Consider the following 18,244-nt stretch of genomic DNA (forward strand, 5'->3'; position numbering starts at 1 on the left):
TATGATCTCCCGAGCCTGCCAGGAGTGATTTCTGAGCATAGAGCCAGGAGTAACCCCTGAGCACTGTCAGGTGTGACCCAAAAAGAAAAAAAAAAGGAGAAAAAAAAAAGAAACTATGGTACGTATACATAATGGAATATTATGCAGCCGTCAGGAGAGATGAAGTCATGAAATGTTCCTATACATCGATGTACCTGGAATTTATTATGTTGAGTGAAATAAGTCAGAGGGAGAGAGAGACACAGAATAGTTTCACTCATCTATGGGTTTTAAGAAAAATTAAAGACATTGTAATAAGGCCCAGAGACAGGAGTGGGTGAGTAGTGTCCATGCTTGAAAAGTATACTTTCACTAGCTAAACTGTGCACACAAAAAAGATTTTCAAGAAAAACAATTATTTTCAAGATTTTACACACTCTTATAAACCAAAAGAATACCAAAGAAGCTTAATGAATCTCTTATGACAAATGGCTAGAAAACAAACCTTGACTAACAAGTCTGTGTGTTTAGTGAATGTGTATTGTTAAGCAATTTCCTTATTTGTTTCTTTTCTTTTCTGTGTTTGGGGGTTGGCAAACTTGAGCCAAAAGCCAGTTAATAAAAGAAAAGGGATTAAAAAGGCTAATTAATGTGACCTGCTACACAGGGAAATTTGTCAGGAAAAAAATAAATCTCTTAAAGGAATAACACACTAAAAACAAAACAACAAGGAAATAGCAACTCACTATTATGAAACAGGTCTTCAATTCCCAGGAAAAAAGGCTACAAAATTAACTTGCAACTCACTGCTCACTCTAAGCCTTGTTTCTACAGGAGGAAGAGGATAAGCTCCACCAAACAGGTCAAAGCCAGAAGAGCTGCATCATGACCATGTGAAGAAAAACGCATCTTGGGGGAGGGAGGGTGGGGAGTTTACCCAGTTAGTCAGGGTGATGCTATGGAGACCAATGGGTGTTGGGGATAGAATCTAGACTTCTGACTTGGAGCTATGGTTCCAGTTCAAGGTGTACCCTAAGTCCCCTCCAAATATATGCCTTTTAGTCTTTTGTTTTTTGCTTTAAGGCTACACACCTAGTGAAGACTGAGGTCCACATGGGATGCTGGGGATGGAACTTTGGCTGTACTGCAAGGCAAGTACTGTACTTTATCTCTGGCCTGTAGAGTCTTTATTTTTGGTGGTGGTGGTGGGGGGGTCACACCAGCAGCGCTCAGGGGTTACTCCTGGCTCTACACACAGAAATCGCTCCTGGCAGGCTCCGATCTTGACAGGCTCTGGCCAATGTTTCCTTTGCCTCCCTGACCTCCTTCAGCGAGGCTGCTACTACCAGCAAACACAATTGTACCTGCTTACCTGCTGCTCCACAACATTCAAGCGAAGGAACAGATTCTAAGTAACAAGGGAGAATGTTGTCCTTCCAATTACAGATTAAATTAAAGCTGAGTAAGATAAAATTTTATAAAATTAAATCTTGTGAGTGCATGTCATCATTAGAGAGAAAAAGCATCACAGTATACCTAAATATGCAAAGGCAGTTATATTACGGTGCAATCAATACTATCCCTTTAAAATCAACAAAAATAATCTATTAACGAAGAAATCTGGAGTACAGTAGCAAGAAGCATTAATGCAAAGTCTGCAAGCCAGTTCATCAAGTTTCCCTCCCAGCCTCTCTCATTCCACCCGGAGCCTGTAAAGCTGAGGAGGAGGAAGCTCTGCCAACTGGAATCTGTTCAGAACCCGCTTGAAGGACTTTGGCAACACCGAGAATCGTTAAGGAACAATCAATGTAGTCGGCTTCATGCAGCAGCATCCTGACTAAAGGGAGATTGATCACCTTATTACAGAATCTTCTTGAACCCACAGACCAGGGGTCTGCAAGCACTGTCAGGAGACACAATATTCTTACTACCAAAAAAAAAAAAATCAAATAAAGCAAGCTTTAAAAAATGAACCCGGTGCCTCCCCTGCTTGCCTCCTGGCAACTTTCTCCTGCTCCTGACTATGTAACTCTGCTCAAGGCAGTTTCTGGAACCCAGGGAAATGCCTTTGGGTTTCCTATGGCTCCCAGAATCTGCCCAGTGGCCTCCAAGGGCATGGGAGACCTGTCAGTAGTTTTCTGATCTGATGCTGCACTAGAGCATGTTGCAACACACACACACACACACACATACACACACACACACACACACACACACCCCGATTATAGCTCATGAGGCACCTGGCACAAGCCCAGAGGAGGGGGCACTTTCTGAAAACTCAAAGGCATCACTGTAGGGAGATCGGAGCTCCCCTCCACGAGGGAGAAAACAGTGTCCTCTAGGCACGTGCCACTGTCAATGAAACGCCCCGAAAGATACCCCAGAGGAACCTCAACTCAGCAGTAGCCAGAAACTTTACCTTTGTCCCAGACCCCAGGACACTGGCCAGCACCAGGCCATTCAGTGTCACCTGAAGTGGTGTCCCTGGGCTGTGCCAAGAACCTGCTGCACCCTGTGTCCCCTTTCCCTGGCACTCTTGAGCCTGCTCAACCTTGCCTTCTTTCTGGAATCAGTCCTGGAGGTACTTGGGGAACCATTTCTGATGCTAGGATCGATTCAGCTGTGTGCAAGTGCCTTCTCCATGGTCTCCTCTCTGCACTCAGCCTTGGGCTTCTGGCTATAAAGATTGTTCAGAGAAAGGGAACCCAGTACAGAAGACAAAAGAGTAGATTTCTGACTTGACTACCCACTTCCAAAGCTTTAGTCGTTACCATCTTGCTTCTAGATGCATTTTAGATGAGTTTAACCTATCAGGAAGATATCTTCTTTATCTCTAATTTTGTGTATGCTGCTATTGGGATGTTTGATTTACCACATTGCTCACGTATCTGAATTTTCTGCATAGGTTTAAAATTTTGTTGATAATGATATTACTTCCTGGTAAACTTTTTATTTATTTAGTGACTTAAGGCTTTGTCTATTGTCAACTTAAGCAAACCTACTCCCAATGAGAATATCTACTGTTTCCCACTGCCAGGGACAGATACTAACCCCTGGCTACTGCCAGGTGTGGCTCAAAAACAAAAACAAACAAACAAACAAACAAAAAAGTTCAGGGGGGACACAGGCTTCTCCAGAGTGGAAATAAGCAAAGAAATGTCAAGACAAGGAGTGAGATAAGAGAGACCACAGGCTTGAAGCATGTCTTGTTGAGGTTTGTCAAGCCCTGGGACCCAAGGATGGGAAGGAAAATAGTCATTTTAGGAAGTACCATACTACAAAGAAGATCAAAAGCAAACCAGGCACTGGGAAGCTTGAAAGTCCGCAGCTTGTACTGTTTAGTTCCATGCAGAAATATGTGGGAAGACTGAGCAGAAATGCCTGTGGGCGGTGGCCCTGCTCTAGCAAGATCTGTACGTGGGGTTTTTGATGAGGAGAGATGTGTGGAGACCAGGCCAGCAAGATGGAGTCGTCTTCTCCACAGAAAAACCTAGGAAGGTTTGGGGAGAACCAAGAGGTTCAGGTAGAGCCTAGGAAAAACCTTTCAGTCAGTCTCTCCTGAGCCAGTGACTATGGGCCAGGGACTATGGCCCAGGAAAGGTGGCATGTCAGGGTGAACAGGTACGTGGGTAGCACAAAGCCAGGAAAAGATCCTGAGTGGGGCATGGTCACCCTCACCCCCACATTTTTTTTCAAATCAAAAAAATCCCAAGACTTCCATAACATGAGCTTCCTTTTCAGTCCAATTCTGAATAAATCACAGAATAAATTATTCCTGATTTCCGTCACACTGCTGCTCTCCCATCCCCACTGTCATTGGTGCTCTGCATAAAGAGGGACCAATGCTCCATACCCTTCCCCCATGCTACCTTCCAAACCTGCTACAGCAAACATTTATTGACTGGTTAGCCTGGAAGCAAAGAGCTCACCCAGCTCTCTGGCCTCTCACATAAAACCCTGCCTATTTAACTACTAAGACCTCCTATGGCCTGGCTTAGACTCCCCAGCCCCACGACGACCCTGGGCTTCCTTCCCACTGGCTTCATTGTTGTGTGCTGCTCGTCTCACAATCCTGTCCTCATCGGCTCACTGTATTGCTCTGAAGGACCAGCCGCCACGGACACGTGGACCACTCTGCCCACACAAGTCACCAATCATAACATAGCATGCCCAGCTCCTCCACAACCACATTCCATGTGCTGTAATGCTTAGTTAGGACCCTCTCCTTAGTCTTAAGATATTACTACTGGCACCAGCCTTTTCAAGCACCAGAGTGGCGGTGCAAGGAGGCAGCCAGAGTCGCTCTCCACTGCAGCTGGAAAGTTGCTCCCATGAACCAGGACCTGGTACTGTGACTGGAAACAGCCTGGGCTTTCTACCTGAGAAGAGCTGGAGCCCTGCAGGCAGATGACACCGATGACAAATATAAGCTTAGAACCTCCTCAATGATTCACAACAGCCTAAGGTACCAGAAGACTCAGAACAGAGAGAAGCTTGTCCTTCAGCAAACAGACCCAGCAATTCTTCAGAAAGAAACGGAAAGATAGGTGCCTCCAAAGCTTTCAGAAAAGGAGAGACACAAGGCACAAAAAAGCCTCCCTTATAGCACGCCCCGCCCTGTGTTCTAAAGGCTGGGTCACTGATGATATTTTATCCCGATGCAGCTCACACCCATTCTACAAGACTACCACAGGACAGAAGCGATCCCAGAAGACAGCCACTGCGCCCGGTCAAACCAACCCTTCAATGTTTACTCTGGATCTATGACTTACAAACCCAACCATCTGGCTATCTCTGAGCAACACACTACAAAACATCACTTAAAGGCACCTCAAACAGTTTTGGTTTACAGGCCCAGTCCCAGTGATGCTGGGAAATGCAGGTTCCACACTTGAACTTGGCTTCCCTGCCCCCTCCCCTTTGGGCTGCCATCCCTGCCCCATTGCGACATCCATACTCACTGCTCACTGCCAGCTCCTGCTCCTTGCAGCAGCCCAGCATGCTCTCTGCTGGTGCCCAAATCCCCCATCCCACCAAACCCGCTAACTTCTGGAACTGTCCTAGAGGGGTAAGGCAAGTCCCGTATTTCGCTTCCTCTGTGCATGTACTTGTTACTCCTTTAAAAACACATCCAATACAGCACATTTTTAAAAGGGCTCTGGGGAGGGAGGTTCTCATATTCCTATTTTATACCCTGTGGGATATAAAATATCGATCGCTGATAAAAACGGGATTCTCCTTACCCCTACAGGCCCTCTCCCGGCTTCAGAAAGATGTGGTGGCGGCTGGGATGCCACCGGCAGAGAGCATGCTGGGGGGTCACACAAAGCAGGAGTTGGAGATCGGCAACAGGCCTGGGAGTTGTGGACCTAAAAAAGAGAAAAGTGTTAAGTTAACATGCCCAAAGCCCCCACATGCCCTGGTTACTAGGGGCACTCAGCACACCAGCAGGTAACCGGCCCGGGCCTGAGAAGAGGCCTTGGAAATCGGGGCAGTCGACGGCCAGTTCGCCGGCCCTCCTTGAGCAAAGCGGGTTCCTCATTTTAGCATGGACAAAGGATAAGCTGCCTGGCGTCACACATTAATATGGGCCCTGTCTGAAGGCAGTGTGGTGTGTGCCCCTCAGAATAACCAGGTAAAGATGTGACACAGTGCCAAGGCACAGTGGCATGCTTCAGGATTGGTCTCAGATCAACAACTGTAGAATAAACCACAATGGACAGACTTAGCTTTCAGAAGAGTTTCCAATAAGAGATGCTAGAGGCGTGGACAGGTCCTTAATGAAGGAAACAGTCAGGATCAAGAGAGGGTGCAGAATGCCAAGGAAAGATCCTACCATTTCTCCTAACAAGACCTGGTTAAATATTGGCAGGTTAAAGACTTTACATGTTTCTTCAGGAAAAGGACAAGAACAGTATTCAAGTGAATTTTAATTTTCTCAAATGCCCACAGGTAGGTCAAAAGGAAAGGAACAGAGCATGAAGTTCCAGACAAGACAGGATGTCTTTCTTTTATGGGCAAAATCAGTTTGATATGTACCACACATCTTTTTCCCCCAAGAAACTTTGAAAACATCTTGCAGCCAAGGATTAGAGAGCAACTTCTGAAAGCCAGCACAGTCCTCATAAATATTTGAAGATACTTCAGAGAGTTTAAGTTCCCCTTTATAATACTAAACCATCCAATCCAATTTCATATCACTGTAATTAAACCACAATAATCATCACATTCAAATGCTTATAGAAAAATCTGTTTTTAACACTGTTTTAAAGTTAGAAACATTTTCATGTAAAATCACTTTGAAAGTGTCCTGTTACTATCCTTTCTTATGAGAAGCATAGAATTACTCTCAAGCAATTTACTGTAAACCAAGACTGTAACAGGTTCCACTTTCTACTACTTTCATATATTTGTTTTTAAACAAAGAGAAAACACAAATTCCAAGAATCTGTCACTTTTATGGACATTCTCCTTTCCTTTCTTTCTCTAGAGTCAGTCTTGAGCTCCCACAGAATTTTCTGTGCAGTCTGACCCTTCTGCTCAATGACATATGACGACATCCATGTTAGCAGCCAAACACCTGTGCCACTTGCTGTCCTGTCCTCCCCCCTTCAGACCACTGCACATTCCAAATCAGAGATTCCAAAGTGCATTCAAATGTAGAGCATACTCCATTTTTTAACCATAAGCATCACATAAAAGGTTCTGAATAATCTCTTATGCTGAAATTCAATTAATTATGCAACTCAAATCCTTATTCATTCAAATCACAGGTTTTAAAGAAAATGACACAAGGCAAAACAGGTCTAAGATATTTGGCATTTTTGAAATAAGTAAAAGTTTAAGTAATTACCAAAACAGTTTAAGCATTTTCAAAAGGCATCATTTCCAAGTATATCAGCATTCATCCCTATTTATAAATCAGAAAGTATCGACAGAATCTTGTTTTCTTTTAGTGCTTCTAGTGGCTTTTTCTTGAGTTGATTCTTAACGCAAGCCGACAGAGACATACAAGCTCAAGTTCTTAGGAAGCAAGCCAAAATAAAGACTTAAGTATTATTTGGGTACAGCATCCCAAATATCAGACTGTATCCAACTTTATGCTCAGTTTTAAAAATGTGAATACCTATGAGTTTTCTGTATTAAAAATATCTCACATAGAGAACATGTTCATTAGTAAATAACATTTTAGAAATTTTTCTAAAAATATTGACAAATATTTTAATGACTTTTAGAATCCTGAAATCCAAATAATTAAAGAAAAGAATTCATGATCTAATAACTAATTCATGGACATCGTGAACCATTAAAGCCTGGACTACAATGACTACCCATCATGAACAAAAAGCAAATGGGGCCACTAAGGTGCTCTAGAACTGTTTGTTCCCATAGTCTCATTCTGATCTTCACTTAATGTAACTATCCCTTATTTATATATTAATATTCATATCATGCAAAAAGGTTGCGGTGATTCAAACGTTTGTGTGTGTCATGGGGGGGTGGGGAAGATTGTGTCATACCAGGCTATGCTCAATGGTAACTCCTGGCTGTGCACTCAAGAATCACCCTTGGCAAGCTTGGGAGACCATTTGGGATGCAGGGAATCAAAACCAGGTTGGCCTCATGTAAAGCAAGTGCCCTCCCCAATGTACTACCTCTCCAGCCCTCAAAAAATTTTCAGCATGGGAGGAGAGGAGGGAGACGATTTCCAAAACTTCGTCTATGTCCATAGCTCTGGTCTAAGAGACCATGTCCAATTTTTAAATCTCAATGAATATACACCCAAGTTAACTCTTGATGGCGAGAAAGACACCTAGTCCTTGTACTTATATTATAGATGGCTAACTTACACCTCTAACTTACAGCTCTGTGCTTGGGAACCACTGCAGACAGTGGTTGGGGAACATGTGGAGCAGAGACTGAACCTGTCTCTCACATACAAAGTAAGCACTCAGTCTTTTGCGCTATCACTCTGGTCCCTGTAGCATTGAGCTTTTAATCTAAAAAAGATTCTGTAGTCTAAAACTTTCTAGGTTACTGAAGCAAGATGAGGAGAGCTGCATGTCTTGTTCAATGTCCTAGCCAGAGTCCAACACTGGACCTCATGATCTCCATCATCTCTCATGACTGTTCCCTAGCATTTCAAATTCTGAATTACTCATGTTAAAATACCATATATACTCGAGTATGAGCCGAGTTTTTCAGCACAAAATTTGTGCCGAAAACCCGAACTCGGCTTATACTTGGCTCACACAGGTTATTTGATTCGGCGCACATGTAGTCTCCAGTCGTCTTCTGCCATCTGCTGAAGGAGCGGTGCTTCAGCTCAGTCCACAAGTCACAACAGAGCTGAGGAGGTAGGCGGCTGACCTGAACTGGATGCCACTGAACTTCTTTTTTTTTTTTTAATATAGAACGCTTCACGAATTTGCGTGTCATCCTTGCACAAGGGCCATGCTAATATTCTCTGTATCATTCCAATTTTAGGATATGTGCTGCCGAAGCGAGCACGCCACTGAACTATTTAACCCACAATATTCTGCACTTTGTATGAGATCGACAGCAGTGATGATGGCAATGTCTATGAGGATGCCCTCACATCATACAGCGGAAGCTCTATTTGGACATACAGATGAGGAGGAGGAGGAACCCAGTTTTGAAGGATTTTAACCTTTGTGATTAAGCTTGATCACCTGTTAAGCTAGTTTTCTGCACTTTAAAGTTTTAAGGTCATTGTTGTTAGCTTACAGTTTTTCTTTAGCAATAAATATTGAAAAGCATTCACTTAACCTACTGATTCCGCAATTATTTTAATTGGTTTGAGTATAACATTTTTATTTTTGAAATTTACCAGTGTCTGCTGCATTTTTCACCTAGTCTTATACTCCAGTCACTAAGTTTTCCCAGTTTTTAGGGTAAAATTGGGGGAGTCGGCTTATACTCGGGTCAGCTTATACTCGAGTATATGTGGTAGATGCAGATTTCCTGCCTTCTACTCCCCAAAGGCTTACTCTTAATATAAGATTTACTTCATCTCAAAAATGTTCATACAACATACATTCTGTGTGCCAAGTGGTCACAAAAGTCAACCTGGTATCAATTAACCAGCTTGTCATACAATGCTAATGACCATGCAGTCATTGTACGTACATTTGGGTATGTGAACAAAGAATAATGTTAATGAGGTCTTGGTGGTTTCTCCTACCACTACTGTTATAACAGTCTCCATCAAAATAAGAAGAAATCATCAATATACATATTCATAGTGCATGCATATATTCTTATCCTCTCTAAGTTTTCACTGGGGCCAGAAATGGAAGGTGTCTAGCTCAGACCAGCAGTGCTCAGGGCTTAGTCCTGGTCTTGTGCTCAGGAGTGACCTGGTGATCCTCAGCAAACTGAGGTTGGCTGCATGCAAGGCAAGTGCCTTAACCCTTGTACTATCTACCTCTCTGGCCAAAGTTTTTATTTCTAAAGGGGGTAAGGAAATAAAAAAAAGATAGCCAACTGCTTTTTACCTATTTCTGAAGCAATAAATTTGAAAAGATAAAGTTTTTCCAGTAAGTAGAATCTAAACTTCACACTAATTTCTCCGGAGTAGCCCTTTTCTGCTCAACTGTGGATGTGGCCACCAGCTTTTTGGAGTTAATTACACAAACCAGGAATCAGACAAGTTCCAAATGTTCTTCCCCCAATGGCACAGGTGGTGATGAAACAAAGTGTTTTTTGGTCCTAGCTCTCAAATATCTGAGATCTCACGTTCACAGCAGTTAGGGAGACACCCTTCTCCAAAGGTAACGAGATCTGAGTCCTGAGTTACTGAGTCCACTCACCCACTGGGAGCTATCCAGATTTGTTGAGCTCTAACAGACTAGCTGCAAGCACTGCTGTATCCCTAAAGACACAGCCCCAGCTCAAAGGTCTGATGTTCCTAACAATTGTTTAAAAAGCAACAAATGGAAGCCAGAGCAATAGCACAGTGGGAGGGCACTTGCCTTGTATAAAAACTGGATAGATGGATGGATGGATGGATGGATGGATGGATGGATGGATGGATGGATGGATGGATGGATGGATGGATGGAGAGGTGTATATAGATGGATAGACAGATGGCTGACTCAAGTAACTGTGATTACATATGCTCCTTATAAATTATTTTGATCAAACTAATGATGAAGAGTTTAGTATACCGTATCTAATTCTAAAAAAAAAAACCCAAAGCATATTTATTTTCCTCTGATATGATTAATAACGTAAGAATCTGCACAGAATCCCATGTAAAACATGAAAGAAATGGTTTTGATTATTTGTCTGTGGATGAAGAATTAGGTATGAACCAAATTAAGAACGTCTTGAAATTCTACTGGATGAAAATCTTAATGACCCTCATGCTAGCAGTCTCAGGCTCCGTAATTATTTCTGGATAGCAACCTATCTCTTCAATGCTTAATGGCTGTGTTTCTATTAAAGTGTAATTCTACTATTTTTAGTAAAACCAAGAAATAAATCTTCTTCGGGGCCAAAAAGAGAATGAAAAGCTTTCTCTATTCTCCCATCTGACTCACCATGCTCTCCCAGAACAACTGCTGACTCAAATAACTACACAGGGATCACCAAGAGTCCCCCATATGGTGCTGCCTTCAACAAGGAGCACAATAAATGCCTATCAAAGGCCCTAATTGTAACTCAAAACCTTTCTCCTTGTACTCTGAAAGAGAATATTTTAAGAGACTGATAGAAATTCACAACAAACAAACCCAGGCACATAGTGACTGAAAAAACTCTCAGAGTGCAGCAGAAGAAAGGGAGAAAAAAGTTACATGGACTCTTTCCTTCCGATTGGTAAGACCAGCTTAGCTGGTCCAAATAGAGGCCTTAACAGGAAGGAAGCAGAGGGGCCGGCGAGGTGGCGCTAGAAATAAGGTGTCTGCCTTGCAAGCGCTAGCCAAGGAAGGACCACGGTTCCATCCCCCAGCGTCCCATATGGTCCCCCCAAACCAGGGGCAATTTCTGAGCTCTTAGCCAGGAGTAACCCCTGAGCATCAAATGGGTGTGGCCCCAAAAACCAAAAAAAAAAGAAAAAAAGGAAGGAAGCAGAGCTGGGAGAAGAGAAACTCTTACCCAAGCAGGGATGTTTGGCACCTTCTTAACTGCTCCACCCTCTGCTTCTCCTGAACTTACTCTGGCAGCCTGCCTGTGATCCCAACCCCTGTACTAAGGCAATTCTAACTTTACTACAACTTCAATCTCTTAGTCTCCCAAAATCATTTACTGTCATTCCATAGTGTTAATGTTTTTTTTATTTTACAGCTTATAATCACATTACAAAACTGTCTTACATAACTGAGGATTGGGGGCTGGAGAGATAGCATGAAGATAGAGCATTTGCCTTGCATGCAGAAGGACGGTTGTTCAAATCCCGGCATCCTATATGGTCCCCCAAGCCTGCCAGGAGCGATTTCTGAGCACAGAGCCAGGAGTAACCCCTGAGTGCAGCTGTGTGTGACCCGGAAAAAAAAAAAACAACAGAACTGAGGATTGATTCCTTTCTCCCTGCTTCTAGGACTAGACAATCTCTAATTCCACGTAACTTCTCTGATTATTTGAGCCCTGCCTCTACTTTTCACTCCTTCTTCCATAGGAACTTCTATTTTTCTTAAGTCAAAGAAATGCAGAGTTCATTCCTAGTCTGTCAATAACCAAGATGAAGTGAACATTTCCTGAGAGAATGAAAGTGGAAGATAGTTTAATTTCTTCAAAATCCTCAGATCACTAGAAACTCAGTGGCGCTAAATGATAGCAGACCCATGTATATTGATGGTTAGTAAAAATAGCATAATCATCTAAATGGGGACATCTTTGAGAAATCAGCACGGATAAGGGCAGGACAACAAATGTGAACCCAGATGCAGAAGCAACTCTAATCCATGGACTGACTCAGATTCAAGGGGCGAAGGAACGTCTGAGAGACCACCCAGGCTCCGAGTTCACCCCAAAGACCCTGCTCATCCTTTCACAGAACTAGTTCATGAAATGTTACCCAGAGGCCTCCATCCAGCACGTGTTAACAAATTAGTCTTGGTGACTAATCAGCAATAATTCCTCACAACCCACTCTTCCCAATTTCTTAGAGTCAGCTGGATTTTGTTTGTTTGTTTGTTTGTTTGTTTGTTTTTTGTTCTTTGGGCCACACCAGCGATGCTCAGGGATCACTCCTGGCTTGAGGGACCATGTGGGACGCCGGGGGATCGAACTGTGGGGTCCGTCCTAGGCTAGCGCGGGCAAAGCAAATGCCTTGGTGCTTGTGCCACTGCTCCAGACTCATATTCAGCTTTGTTTTAACACTGGAAAATATGACTTAAAACAGAACATACTGAGCATTCAGTAAACTGATCACTCAAGTTCATTTTACATTTCCAAAGAAAACCTTATACTCAAAGACTCGCTGAAGTAAAAAGAATTAACTCTAATTTATAGTATAGATATCTATACATAATATACAGTGAACTGAGAAATATATCTAAGATGCCACCCCAAATGCTTCCAAAAGAAAAAAATGAAATACATAATTAATCAACACTTCAAAGCTTTAGGGTTTCTTTTTTTTTTCCCTATGATTTCACTTTCAGTACATAGTATTTGCTTTGGGCAAAGCCCAATTCCAAATCCTTCTGCTAAATATCTTGCAATGATTATTTACTCCTGCTCATCTTTCTGCTTAAATTTCAGTAAGCTGGAAGGGAAATTTTATGGTAATTTATATATACGTATGGTTATCTTTTCAGAAATGGTATTGAGCATCAAGGAAAATGAAAGTGGATATTCAGACAATAATCATATTCCTTCTAGGAGCAAATATTTCATCATCTGTCATTCTTCTATGACCAGGTATGCAATGAATATAGCACGTAAACAATATCCAAAGCTGGAGTGTCCAATTTAGAAACCGGCACTTAAGACATAGTGTGTCTCTTGCTCATGCTGGTTTTGTAGGCAGATTTAATGTGTACTGACCATAGAAATTGCAGCCATAATTGCGAACACCCTGAGCAATTCCGTAACTCTGCAGGAACCTGCACCAGGAAAAGCAGCTATCACACTGCACTTAGATGCGGTTCATATGGGAAGGTGTCTACTAACGTGCAAAAAAGATAAAAAAAAAGGGGGGGGGGGCTCCAAGCCTAATGGTTAAAAGAAAATAACTTGTCATATTAGCTCAAAGTTGTATCTTTTATGTGATGATGCATCAGTCAATTATATTCAGCAACTACCAAGCCCAAAGACAAGGAGCACATGAAGAGTATGGCAGCGACTACTAACACAAGAAATCTCATCAGGAAACGAGGCCACCAACTGAGTGTTCCTGCAGCACCTAATAGCAATGTTGGGGGTCAAAGCCACAACACAGTGGAGAGGGCACTTGCCTTGCATGCGGCCGACCCTGATTCAATCCCCACATCCAGTAAGGTCCCCCAAACCTTGCCAGAAGTGATCTCTGAATGCAGAGTCAACACTAAACGCTTGAGCAGTGCTGGGTGTGACCAAACCCCTCACACATTTTTTTAAGTTGGGAAAAGAAATAGATAATAAACAGCAAAAACCAGGGCTGGCGAGGTAGTACAGTGGGAAAGGCACTTGCCTTGCACATGGCTAGCCCAAGTTCCATCCCCAGCATGTGATAAGGTGCCATAAGCACTGCCAAGAGTGATTCCACAGAGCCAGGAGTATCCCTGAGCACAACCAGGTGAGGAAAAGCTGACTGACGGCAAAAATCTCTTTTAAAATGGTAAAATATCATATTGACAGAAAACACGAATATAAGACATGTGATAGTCAGGATTAAACTGCAAGACTGCGGGGCCAAAGCGAAAGCACAGCAGGTAGGGAGTGGGTCTTGCATACAACTGACCCAGGTTCAATCCCTGGCATCCCATATGGTTCTGAGTGCCGCCAATAGCAAACCCTGAGCAGCCATCAGGTGTGTCTAAAAACAAACATACAAAAAACTGTAAGGCTGCTTGCAGACAAAAATGAGAAAGTGGAGTCGGAGAGATAGCACAGCGGCTACCCAGGATTGATGGCAGTTCGATTCCCGGCATCTGGGCCCCTGAGCCTGCCAGGGGTTATTTCTGAGCGAAGAAGAGCCAGGAGTAACCTCTGAGCACCGCCCGAGTGGGGAGAGGGAGGGGGAGGAGGAGGGAGAGAGAGGAAGAAGGGGAGGGGAGGGGAAAGTTAGAAAGATAAAAAAAGAAGGGGAGGGGAGGGGAAAGTTAGAAAGATAAAAAAATGAAGGGGAGGGGAGGGGAGGGGAGGGAGGGGAGGGAGGGGAGGGGAGGGGAGGGGAGGGGAGGGGAGGGGAGGGGAGGGGAGGGGAGGGAAGGGAAGGGAAGGGAAGGGAAGGGAAGGGAAGGGAAGGGAAGGGAAGGGAAGGGAAGGGAAGGGAAGGGAAGGGAAGGGAAGGGAAGGGAAGGGAAGGGAAGGGAAGGGACGGGAAGGGAAGGGAAGGGAAGGGAAGGGAAGGTTAGAAAGATTAAAAAAAAAAAAAAAAAAAAAAACGGCGGCCGGAGAGACAGCATGAAGGTAAGGCGTTTGCCTTTCATGCAGAAGGACAGTGGTTTGAATCCCAGCATCCCATATGGTCACCTGTGCCTGACAGGGGCGATTTCTGAGCATAGAGCCAGGAGTAACCTCTGAGCGCTGCTGGATGTGATCCAAAAACAAAAAACAAAACAAAACAAAAAAAAAAAAAAAAGATAAAAAGCATCATGGAAGTGAATGGCAGTCTTCAGCCTTCCTCAAAAGCAGTTAGAGTTATGCATTATTTCATCTAAGAAAAATAAACAGCTTGTGGTTTTTATTTGAGTCATTCATCTATTTTGGGTTTGGGCCGTACCCAGCTCGGGGATCAGAGATCATTCTTGATGCACTGTAGGGACTGCAAAGGGTGCCAGGAATCAAACCTGGGTCATAAACCTGGTCCAAGGCAAGGACCTTAATTCTCACTGGACTGTTGCTCACACCCAAACATGTGATTTTTAAAAAGGTAAATCAGGATATACAAAATGGATATTTGAGGCCATTAAAAATAACCAAAAGGTAAAAATGAAATGCTTTTATAGCTGAAATATCATATCAAGCATGTATCTGAACACAAATGCATGGGCCCTAATGTAACAGACTGACACGCAGAATGATGACATGTTTTACCAAAGCAAACAATCAGGGCTTTACAGCTCACAGCATGAGTCAGTGGCTCACAGCCTTCCGGTATAAAACTCCCATTAGAAGAGCTAAATGTTTCAAATGATCTTACACAGGTGACAGTACTTCGATAGCATCTCACAAATCATGTAGAGGATAGTAGGATAGTAGTAAATTTCTAACTATATAAGTGCATTTTTTAATCATAATAGCCATTTAACAAAATTTGAAACATGACTAAAAGAATTTTTATTTTCAGATTTCTGTTAAATCTCTCTATATACGAGAAATCCAAAATGACAAATGTGGGAACTAGTCTACAAGATTTCAAAATGAATTGGACGATGTGTACATTTATATGATTGGGGAAATTATTTAATGGGAAGATATTGAAAAGCAATCATGTCAGAACCAGCTTTCCTTTACTGAATCTCCACCACTAGCAGACCACCAAAATAATTCAAGATACACCCTGCTGTACTCTAAAATTTCAGTTACCAATGAAATAACATAATTTTAGTTACCACTAAAAGCTAATTTCTAGACCCTTTATAGTATTTTCTTTCCAATTTATCATCAAGTTCCAATTCTACTGTGCTTGAGTATGTGAATTTGAGAATTCTTCAAATACTGAAGAGAATCTTAGAAATTGAGTCAAAACATTTTACAAAAGGAATGAAAAATGTAGGAAACATTGATAAGATAATGAGCTTGCTAACAATATGCATTATAAAACTGGAGACTGGCTGTCAAGTGCTCCACACACCCAGCAGTCCATGCTTCCAAGATGCCAAAGTGGTTATCAGGGCGACAGTGAAAGAGGTCATCAGAGGAGCCGGTCAAAGGACTAGAAAAGAGAAGGTGCACAGCAGACAGAACCAACATATTAAAAAACTGCTTACCAGTTTGAAGTCTTGGATGCTACAGATGAAATACGGTGTATTTGGCCTCCGACTCTCGATATACACACAGTCTTTAAAAGAAAAAAATATTTTAAAACAATGGCATTTACCGTAACAAAGACAGGGCCACAGACCCTGAGTAAACTCTTTTTTTTTTTTTTTTTTTAGTTTTGGTTTGTTTTGGGATCACACCCAGCAATACTGGGGGAGGGGGGGGATTCCTGGCTCTGCTCAGGGGACCCTATGAGATCAAACCTGGGTAGGTCACATTCAAGGCAAATGCCTTACCCCAGCTTTATTATTGTTCTGGCCTAAATATATATATTTTCAGATTACAAGTAACTTTAAACTAAAGGAAAACATTCTTTGAGATCGTCTTAAATACTTTTTTTTTGTTATTATTTAACGCATAATAAAATCTCCAAAATGGAAAATTTTGGGAAATTAAGGAAAATTCCTTGGGATTATCCATAATCATTGAAGAGACTTCGATAAAGAAAATTACTTATGCCTTAAATTTCCAAATATGAAAATTACTTGCTCAAGATTACATACAGGGCCCGGAGAGATAGCACAGCGGTGATTGCCTTGCAAGCAGCCGATCCAGGACCAAAGGTGGTTGGTTCGAATCCCGGTGTCCCATATGGTCCCCCGTGCCTGCCAGGAGCTATTTCTGAGCAGACAGCCAGGAGTAACCCCTGAGCACCTCCAGGTGTGACCCAAAAACAAAAAACAAAAAAAAAAAGATTACATACAAAGACAAAGTCTTGACTACCTTATTCAGAAAGTTGCTCTATGTTTTCACAGAAAGAAACGGATTTACAAAATGTGAGTTTTTTCTGCAAATATTTTAAAGTATTTAAATGAAATATGCAAGTATTAGCTTGAGCATTCTAATTACAATGCCCTTTCCATATATAGCCAAGAAAAAGCACTAATCTAAAAACTTGTATACTACTTTCTTGGGAAGGGATGAACATATCCAAGTATATTGGCCTAAAAAAGAATTCAAATAAAATATCATAAACATGTCTCCACGTAGATAGGAGAGATGGCTCTATAGGCTGAACAAGGGACAACCCTCAGGGAGAGAGCCGGGACTAGACCCAGAGCAAAGTCAGGTGCGATGTCAAACCCACCCCCAAACCACACTCCACAGTACAACCAAAAATCATTAGATGCTTTAGTAAAGAAAAGTCTAAATATGGGTTCCTGAGAAGGAAGCTATGTTCAAATTTTCTACAGTAGAAATAATGCCCACGCTTAACTAAAAATAAAATGCCATTTAGTTTCATACTTTATGCTTCTTCATGGCACACTTCCTAATGAGAGTCATGAAATACTGGGGTGCCTAGGGATACCAATAGATTCTTCTCTTACCTCACTTCATAAATGCTTGAGTCAAGTCTTCCTTTCAAAAGAAAGGAAGAGGGGCCAGAAAGATAGCACAGTGGCATTTGCCTTGCAGCTAAGGTGGTTGGTTCAAATCCCAGCGTCCCATATGGTCCTCCGTGCCTGCCAGGAGCTATTTCTGAGCAGACAGCCAGGAGTAACCCCTGAGCATTGCCGGGTGTGGCCCAAAAACCAAAAAAAAAAAAAAAAAAATCAAAAGAAAGGAAGAGACACTAGGAGTCCTCGACTCCACACAAGTATCAGCTGCCTCAAAGAGCTCATCATGAAGGACCACTGATTTGCAAGAATCCTTCTCAAAGACATGGGGATTTTTTTATCCCCAAGTCACTCCAGAAAAAGAAGACAGCTGAGCACACTGGATTTCTAAAACAACTATTGACCCAGATGTACCAAACCCTACTTGACCCATTACCAGTATTTCAGATCTCTAGATATCAATTATCTTTCTTAGTTTAACCTTAAAGCTTTAGTCAAATAAATGAAGCTCTGAAATGCCCCAAGAGCTACGGAAGAAAGGGAGGTGCTGGTATGTTGAGGGTGGTCACTGCAATCCTTTGCTGCATGCTGTCAGGGTTCACTGGCGGCCACTGGTGCCATGGCATGAGGAATACTTGGCGGAGTGAAGCAGCAGAAAGCAGTTTCTTGGGCTGTCACCTGTGCCTACCTGACCACAGCCATCTCTCTGCTGTGAGTAGTTTAAAAGAGTTACCACACCATGGACCTGAGCAATAGAACAGTGGTAAGAGCGT

General features: G+C 42.6%; 1 protein-coding gene and 1 non-coding gene across 2 annotated transcripts in view; both read right to left on the reverse strand.

The window, feature by feature from the left end:
- Positions 1-18,244, reverse strand: part of RERE (arginine-glutamic acid dipeptide repeats) — a 249,354-nt gene that overhangs the window by 199,222 nt on the left and 31,888 nt on the right. The window contains exons 2-3 of the mRNA XM_049775275.1: positions 16,083-16,153; positions 5,223-5,348 (exon numbers count right to left, since the gene is read on the reverse strand). Of these exons, the coding sequence (XP_049631232.1) occupies positions 5,223-5,348; positions 16,083-16,153 (197 nt within the window). The remainder of the gene's footprint in view (positions 1-5,222; positions 5,349-16,082; positions 16,154-18,244) is intronic.
- LOC126013130 (U6 spliceosomal RNA) lies at positions 8,384-8,490 on the reverse strand. The gene has a single exon (XR_007497461.1). It is a non-coding gene; the product is annotated as a U6 spliceosomal RNA (small nuclear RNA).

Source organism: Suncus etruscus, chromosome 6 (assembly GCF_024139225.1).
Source record: "Suncus etruscus isolate mSunEtr1 chromosome 6, mSunEtr1.pri.cur, whole genome shotgun sequence".
NCBI lineage: Eukaryota > Metazoa > Chordata > Mammalia > Eulipotyphla > Soricidae > Suncus > Suncus etruscus.